At 44.1% G+C, this 8,628-nt stretch overlaps 1 protein-coding gene across 1 annotated transcript; it reads left to right on the top strand.

The window, feature by feature from the left end:
• The first annotated feature begins 1,347 nt into the window (after positions 1-1,347).
• Positions 1,348-8,438, top strand: LOC124085387 (beta-defensin 119). The gene is made up of 3 exons (XM_058575441.1): positions 1,348-1,463; positions 2,428-2,483; positions 8,176-8,438. The coding sequence occupies exons 1-3, from the start codon at positions 1,348-1,350 to the stop codon at positions 8,367-8,369; spliced, it is 366 nt and encodes a 121-aa protein (XP_058431424.1). The 3' UTR covers positions 8,370-8,438.
• The last annotated feature ends 190 nt before the right edge of the window (positions 8,439-8,628 follow it).

The raw sequence follows: 8,628 nt of genomic DNA, 5'->3' as shown, positions 1-8,628 counted from the left end.
TGTTGCCATCGTTCCTTGATTTATTTAGGCATTCACGGAACACACGTGCTGCCTGCTCTTCAACTGCTGTTAGACTGGGGGAGGCAGAGCCTGTCTCATTTGAATGGATAATTTAGCCCCAGGGAGACTCACCTAGGGGGAATACTTAAGAATCCTGACTGGGAACCTAGCAGACCTGGGTGTCTTCCCAGATGTTATTATCTCAGATTCTATGATCAGGGCCTCATTTATCCACACGGTTGTTCCCTGCTGGCCGACGTTGGGACCTGGAGTGCTCTGAAACATGGGACATGACCTAGAGACAGAGAGAAGAAATTCTCTCTGATGTAGGAAGATCATTTGCCTTTAGTTCAATATTTCTATTCTTAGACCCTGGAAAGAAAAACCCCTCCCCTGATTCTGGTCCTATTCTGGGCTTCCAAATGAGGTCCTCCCAGTGGGATGGGAACCTACTGGGGCAAGAGGGGCACGTCCACCCACTTCTGGACTGGGCTTCAAGTGCCTGCAGAACTCTTGTGCCTGCTTCCAGGGGCAGCAAGAGCCTGTTCCCAAGGTGCAGCCCAGGCAAGGGAATGCCACATGCACTCCTGTTTGCAGGGGCCCTGGGCAGAGTGTGGAGGGCCCAGCTGGAGCCCCATGTCCACGTGTGTGAGGGTCTTCATGGTGGGGAGCAGGGCTGGCATGTGGTAGAAGGGGGGTGGGCTGCCCTCATGCCTTGTGTGGGCACGAAACTCTGAGAAAGCCAAGAATCTAAATCCAAGTCTGACATTTCAGGTCATTACAAAGGACTATTTCATAAAAGGGGACAGAATACTTTTCATTTTTCTTTCATTAACTCAATTCATAACTTTGAAGCATTCAGACATATGATACATGAGCCTCCATTTGTCTTCTTACCATATATATATATTTGTACCAGGGAGTAAACCCAAGGGCGCTTAACCACCCAGTCACATCCCCAGCCTTTTTTTTATGTTTTATTAGAGACAGGGTCTTGTTGAGTTGTTCAGCGCCTTGCTAAGTTGCTGAGGCTAGATTTGAACTTGCAATCCTCCTGCCTCAGCCTTCCGAGTCACTGGGATTACATTCATGTGCCACCGCTCCCAGCTTCTTACCCCAGGTTTTTATCTCACCTCTGTAGGTGGGTTCAGATTGAGTTCTGATTGGCTTCCCAAATGGTCACTCTTAAGAAGCTACAGCATGTGTCCCATTATTGTGTAATTATTTGAATCACCGTGTCTTCCCACCAATCCCCAAAACTTGGCTGGGACATTTTATTTGCACCTATCGTGCAGCCCAGGGCTCAGCAAGGATGCCATTATGAGTGTTTCTTGACAGATTGAATAGATGAACAGCGAATTTACAAGCGAAAGCTTGAGCACGTTTGGAGGGAGCACAAATCGCTGGTGTCGGGTTCCAGGAACCCATTGGGATCCTTGTCGGGCAGAGGACCACTGCATCAGGTAGATATGACTCTGGCCAGGACTGTTAGGACGTGGAGGAGTTCCTGGGCTTCGTATTATTTCTCAGCTGGTTTGCTCTTGAAACACAGACTTCACAGTATGGAAGGTGGCCAGGGATGGTACAAGGTTCCTCAATATCTGGGGCCTGGCAGTAACCTGTCCATGTGTGACCATTCAGCCTCCACCAAATTCATTCATTGAATCATTCCTTGGTGCCTCCTCTGAGCTTAATACTGGGAAAACAGAGGTGACCCCAGGGAGTGACAGAAGGCTCAGATGTCACCATGGAGCCCCAGGAAGTTTTTAGATGACAGTCAACCCTGGGCCTGAATGTCTGGATTTGGGATTTGGGCATGTGGAATTTTAGAAATTCCCTCTGATTCTTCCTTTGGGAGATAAGGTGTCACCCCTCAGTTCTCCTGTTACACCTCCTACATTCTTTATAGCCCTCAAAACTGGGGGACTCCCAGGCAACCTTTCCTTATTTTCCCATTTCACAGATGGGAACACAGGCCCGGGGGCGGGGTGGGGAGGAAGTGGCCGAGGCTCCTATGTAAGTTGGAGACAATGCTGAGATTAATGAAGCAGCTTCTTTGACTTCTGGCAAGAGGGAGGTGAATGGAGGGTGGCATGCAGCAGTTGTGGGTAATCAGTGAGTAGAGACCTAAAGAGTCACAGAGTCAAAGGGTGGATGCGTTCAGCAGTGGCAAAGCCCCTGACCAATGTCTTCACTCTCGAATCCCCGCCTGGGGCTGCTGTGGCCTCTCTTCAGAGGGAAATCACAGAGCAGGCTGGCTGGTCTGCGCCATCCTCTCAAATGCTCAGTTCTGCTCGCCGCACCTTTGGATGCAGTTGGAACCTCGTCCTCAAGGGAGAAGGGAAGGACCTTATCTCCAGAGGATGTGATAGAAGGGGATTTTGCTTTTGTAAGGCTTCCTTGAATCTCCCTTTGCCTCCCTTGTAGGCAGAGGGGTGACGAGGATGGATGGGACATTGCCAGCAGAGAGCGGCCCACCTGGGGTGAGGGTTGAGGGGCAGTCCCAGAATGATTATCTTAAAGCAGGGAAGACCAGGCCTCTGCATTGTAACCTCCCTGGGAGTGACCAGCAGGCCTGCTAAGGAGGCCGAAGCTCAATTCAGCGTCTGCTGTGTATATTAAATCTGTTGGGACATAGGGCCCTTGTGTGCCAAATGCCAAGTTTAAGGCCTGCAAATCCCAGGTGCTGACAACTGTTCGTGGAATGAGTGAAAGATCCTTGAATACCGGGTTCAGAAGTTTGGCTTTGACACTGAAGAAACCCAGGACCATGACCTCAGCTGTCACCAACCAATGCAGCCAGGGCCTAACATGCAGACGGGAAGCACTGCGCATTAGAAAGAGTATGGGCTTTGTGTACAGGAGTCCTTGCTCTGCTTCTAAGAGCTGTGGAGCCTTTGCCAGAACATTGCCTCTCTCTGAGTCTTGATTTCAGAATGCAAGAAAATAAAATGAAGAAATGTGCTTCATAAGGTTGTTGGAGGGATTCAATGAGTTGGCATAGATCCAGTGGCTCATAGTAGATGCTCAGTAAATGGTAATGGTCATTATTTCAATTTTCTTTTCAATGAAGGATCATTTGTGTTTTGGAGGACTCAACCCCAAGGGGGGCATAATAATAATGTTAATGGCTAACATTTCTCCAGTGTCTACTGCAGAGCAGGAACCTCGTCTGTTTCTTCCATGGGCTCAGTCTCACCCTAGAATCTCTGGCTATCACTAAGGGACTATGGTCTGTCTAAATTCATTGAATACTCTCTCTCTCCTGTGCTGGGGATTGAGTGGGGGGTCTTGTACAAAGTGCTCTACCACTGAGCTACACTTCCAGCCTTCACGGGAATCTTTTCAAACTGTGTTCATAATTGAAGTCTAGGAAAAAATGAATCTTCCAGGAAAGACCCTTCATCTCATAACAAGAACAACAATAACACGTCACACTGGCTTAGTTCTTACTCTGTGCTAGTCCCTAATTGCTTTCCATTTACTGTCATTAATCCTTACGGTTCTAGGAGTTAAATACTTTTATAGTTTACATGGTAGAGACGAGAAAAGGGTAAGAGAGAGAGAGGGACAGAAATAGATTTGCAGGAAGTTGCAAGAGAGAGAGATCCTGTGTGCCCTTTGCCCAGTTTCCTCTTATAGTTCTATTTTATGTAACTACAATAAAACCCAAGAATCTGATATTGGTACAACGTGTGTATAAATTTCTACGCTATTTTGTCACAGGTGCACCCCTCCCCCACCCCCGGCCCCATGATCAAGACATGGGACTTCCCATAGGCCTTTGTAGTCCCACTGACTTTACTCCCTGGTCCTGCCACTAAATTTAACTCCTCATAACTATGAATTTCTTCTCCTCCTCCCTCCTCCTCCTTCTCCTCCTCCTCCTCCTCCTCCTCCTCCTCATTCCCCTCTCCCCACCCCCACTTCTTCTCCTTCTGCTTCTGCTTCTTTCCTTTCTGTGCTGAGGTTCAAACCCAGGACCAGCACATGCCTAGAATGTGGTGTACCACTGAGCTAAACCTCCAGCCCCCTCTTTATAGTTTCATCTTTTTAAGGCTGTTGTAAAATAGAATCATATGTGAACTTCTGAGATTTTTTTTAATGCAACAAACTGTATCAAATTTGTTCCTTTGACTTCTGAGAAATTCTAGACAGCAAAATTCTGAAAGCAAAAAAGAAAATAAAAGGCATAGAGATTAGGAAAAAAAAAGAAATAAAACTGTCTTGCCCAGTGTGGTGGCACATACTTGTAATCTCAGCTACTTGAGAAGGGGTAAATGACCAACGGTAATTGGTTTTTGAATTTAGCAATGTAAAGTTTATTGGTGATTTTGACAAAATAATTTTCTGTGGGAAAAAACCTGAATAGCAGGACAGTGAGTTCAGAGGCCAGCCCAAGCAACTTTGTGAGACCCTGTCTCGTACAACGTACGAAAAAGCAAAGGGGCCGGGGATGTAGCTCAGTGGTAGAGCGCCTGCCCAGCATGCACAAGGCCCTGGGTTCCATCCCAGCACCACCCCCAAACAAACAAACAAAAGGAGCAAGAGAAAGAAATAAAAAAGAAATAACACTGTTTCTTTTGTAGATATCATCATGGTTTGTGTAGAAAGACTCAAGGAATCTACAAAAATGAAAATATGTAGAACTAATAATTCAGCAAGGTAGCAGGATACAAGATAAACATATGAAAATCAATTGTATTTCTGTATCATAGCAATGAACATGTGGACACTGAAATTAAAAATACAATACCATTATATACAATACACAAATACAATACATCACTCCAGAAAAATAAAATTTTTAGATGTATATTGGAAAAAAAAGTGTGCAGAAAAACCACAGAACTCTGACAAAAGAAATAAAGATCAAAATAAACGAAGAGATAATGTTTATATGTTGTAAGATTCAACTAACAAACATGTCCATTCTCCTTAAATTGGTACATACATTTATCATAATTCCTATCACATTTCCAGTAAGATTTTTTTTATAGACATAGACAAGATTATTCAATTATTTTGTCTGAGGATAAATTTGCAAAGGAATGAGAATAACTAAAATAAAGTTGAAAAAGATTAAAGTTGCAAGAATCATTCTACCAGATTTCAAGATTTACTATATGTGTAGTACTCAAGGCTGTGGTATTGTTGGGGAGACGGGCACATGGATCAATGGAACAGAACAGGGAACCCAGAAATCCAGAGGCAGTCCCAACACTAGTACTGCCAACTGATTTTTAGAAATGTTTTTATTAGTGCATTATAGTTGCACATAATAGTCGTGTTCTTTTTGACATAATCATACATACATGGAATACAACTGGCTCCATTTCAGTCCCCTGTGTCCCCCCCGCCCTTCCCTTCCTCCACTCTATTGGTCTTCTTTCTATTTATTTGTAGGTTTTTTTTTGTTGTTGTTTTGTTTTGTTTTTTAAAGTTTTGGTGCTTGCTAAGTGAAATAAGCCAGACTCAGAAAGTCAAGGGTTGGATGTTTTCTCTCATATTTGGAGACTAGAGGAAAATAAGGGGAAAAGTGGGGGATTCCATGAACCGAGGGCTAATTACGAAGGAGAGGAAGAGGTTAGAGGGGAGAGAGGAGGGATGGGAAAAGGGAGGAACTGAATGAATGAAATTGACCAAATTATATGAATACACCACAGTGCGTTTCACCTGTATGTGTATCTATAAAGCAACAAATAATTTTTTGATAAAGGTACATAAGTAACTCAATGGAAGAAAGTTTTTTTTTTTAAACTAATGGCACAGGAGTAATTGGACATCTACAGGTGAAAACCACCCCAAAAAATATAGGGGAAAAAAGAAAATAAAGCAAAAGAAACTTGCCTTGACATAAACTTTGTCTGACACCTTATATAAAAATGAACTCAAAATGGATTGTAGCTTTGGGGCTGGGGATGTGGCTCAAGCGGTAGAGCGCTCGCCTGGCATGCGTGCGGCCTGGGTTCGATCCTCAGCACCACATACAAACAAAGATGTTGTGTCCACCAATAACTAAAAAATAAATATTAAAAAAATGGATTGTAGCTTTTAGCATAAAATACAAAATTATATAACTTCTAGAAGAATACATGGGGAAAAAAACCTTCAGATTTAGGTCTTGGTGAGGAGTTCTTAGATACAAAAAAGCACAATCTATAAAATAAAAAAAATAATAAATTTGACTTACAATTTAAAGCCTTCATTCTACAAAAGACCTCATGAAAAGATAAATTACATTTGGGTGAGAATATTGGCAAACTGCATATTTGACAATGAATTTATACTAGACTTCAGAGACAGTTCTCAAAATGAACAGTTAAAAAAATCTAATAATAAACTGGACAAAAAACATGAAAAGTCATGTCCCTGAAAAGGTTATACAGATGGCAAATTAGCATATGGAAAGATGTTCAACCTCATTAACCATTAGGGAAATGCAAATTAAGACTAGGAACAGATTCTACTACGTAACTATAAAACAGCGAAAATTAAAAACAGTGATAGTACCAAATGCCATCGGGTTTACAGAGAAACTGTGTCTCTCATACAGTTCTGGTAATAATGTTAAATGGTCCAGCACTCTGGAAAATAGTCTAGCTGTTTCTCATTTTTTGAAAGTGCTGGGGATTGAATCCAGGGCTTCGTGTGTGCTAGGTAAATGCTCTACCACTGAGCCACATCCTGAGCCCCTTGCCATTTCTTAAAAAAATAAAATAAAATAAACTCTGATCATACTACTTGATGAACATAATCTTTCATTTTTAAAAAATGAAAATTTACATCCACACCAAAGCTGGTAGGTGAATGTTCATAGCAGTTTTATTTTTTACTAGTAAAAACCTGGAGGCTAGGAGAGGGTACCTTGGAGGAACAGTTGCTTGCCCAGCAGGCATAAGACCCTGGACTCAAGCCTTGCACTGCTAACAAACAAACAGACAAACAACAAACAAAAGCAAAATGAAACAACCAATCAAAACGCCCCTCTGTAATAAACTTGCACCGTGCATACTATGGAGTATTACTGAGAATTAAAAGGGGTGAACTAGTGGTAGACAGCTTGGAGGGTGCCCCAGTTTGGTCGATTGTCTTTTGTCCATTCTAGTTGAGATGCTCCTGGTTTTTAGTAGAATGAATAATTTCTAATGGAAATCTGGACACCTTGAGTATGAGGCTCTGGGATTCTGGGTCCTATTCCAAGGATCCGAGCTGTGCTAGCCCTCCTGCTCTGTCACTGCTGTGGCCAGGCGAGCAGGACGGCCTCCATTATTCCAGGAGGGATAGAAGTCCAGTGTCTGCACCCTGCTTCCTCTGACACGGAGGTAGGTGGGGTGAGGTGGCTCCTCATTACTGCAGGCTGCCACCGCCAGTTCCAGCTCCCAGGTGTGCCTCCTCTGACATCACCCTGGTTCCCCACATGGCCTGCCTGTGACATCGCAGGGGCTGGTGGCCCTGTAACTGTTGCCTGATGCAAGACAGGATGCCCTCTTCCCACTTGGCAGGGGAAGTTGAGACTCCCCCACATGATTTCTGTTGACACTGGTGGTGGTGGAGGTTACTGCACAGCAGGGGTCAAGGTCCAGGCTGTCACTCAGGTTTCTCAGCTACCATCCTCGGAGGCAGCGCTTCTTTTCACTCTAGAAAGGGCGGAAGTCTAAGCTCTCCACTTGGCCATATTTACTAGAGGTATGAATGGGGCTGTAGACTTTTCTGTGTTTTTTGAGCAAAGAGGCTACTGTCTAAAACGTTCTGTTTTGCTAGGCTGCCCTTTTCCTGGTCTTTGGACTAGAAAGAGCAGAATTTTCTTAGGGACTTCTTCTTCTTCTTTTTAAAAAAATCTCTGCACCCACATGTATTTCCAGATTGCCAGCTTCTCCAGCACCATCCTAGAATATAAGAGGCAAAATCAAACCTAAGAGATCGTTCCTCAGATCTTGAGGTCCCTGCCTGGCTTGACTTCTTCTCTTTACCTTTCAGAGGATTCTTATATTTATGTATAATGCCCAGGGTTTTAAGAAGACAAGTAGAGAAAATGACTTTGGCACTGTTTTTCTGGAAGTGGAAGTCTCTGTCAACCTTTAGGTTTTTATGATGCTCCCGGACCCATCAGATCTATGTCACTGCCAAGTGGAAATTAATTATCACTGTCATGTTATTTTATATTTTGTCCAGGAAGACATTCCCTCCTTCGATGCATGGGTAGCATGGGCGTCTGCAGGACCGCTTGCAGGAAGATAGAGCATACCTACTTCTACTGCAGAAATTACCAGTCGTGCTGTCTCCAGTCCTTCATGAGGATAAATGTGGCTGGCAAAGACGAACCTGGTGTTTTGTCCTACGCAAAGCACTGGCCCAAGATACCCTGAATGTTGGTGATCACCCTCCTCAAACTCAGACCTGCCATCATTCCCCTTCATTAAAATTCATGCACCTGCCACCGTGGTCTGTCTTTCCTCCGTGGGAATTCTCAGCAAGGGACTTGAGCTTTGTGTGGTGAGCTGTCTGTCCCTTCTGGACTCAGCTCTGTGAGATAGCACCTGGACCAGGTAGTGAAGGTGGGCAGGGGGAGGGGGAGAATGAAGCTGAGATCAATAAGGGACGGTTGAAGGGTGCAGCCGAGCCAGG

Source organism: Marmota monax, unplaced genomic scaffold, assembly GCF_021218885.2.
Source record: "Marmota monax isolate L192 unplaced genomic scaffold, Marmota_monax_Labrador192_F-V1.1 WCK01_AAM20220418_F8-fsc00014, whole genome shotgun sequence".
Taxonomy (NCBI): domain Eukaryota; kingdom Metazoa; phylum Chordata; class Mammalia; order Rodentia; family Sciuridae; genus Marmota; species Marmota monax.
Note: the sequence above shows the minus strand (reverse complement) of the source record. Positions and strands in the feature narration are given on the sequence as shown.

Excerpts from the sequence above, each read along its gene's own strand:
- LOC124085387 (XM_058575441.1), top strand. The coding sequence starts at position 1,348 with ATGAACAGCGAATTTACAAGCGAAAGCTTGAGCACGTTTGGAGGGAGC. Across the intron at positions 1,464-2,427 it reads GCAGAGGACCACTGCATCAG|GCAGAGGGGTGACGAGGATG; the intron begins GTAGATATGACT and ends CCTCCCTTGTAG. Across the intron at positions 2,484-8,175 it reads CAGAGAGCGGCCCACCTGGG|GAAGACATTCCCTCCTTCGA; the intron begins GTGAGGGTTGAG and ends TATTTTGTCCAG.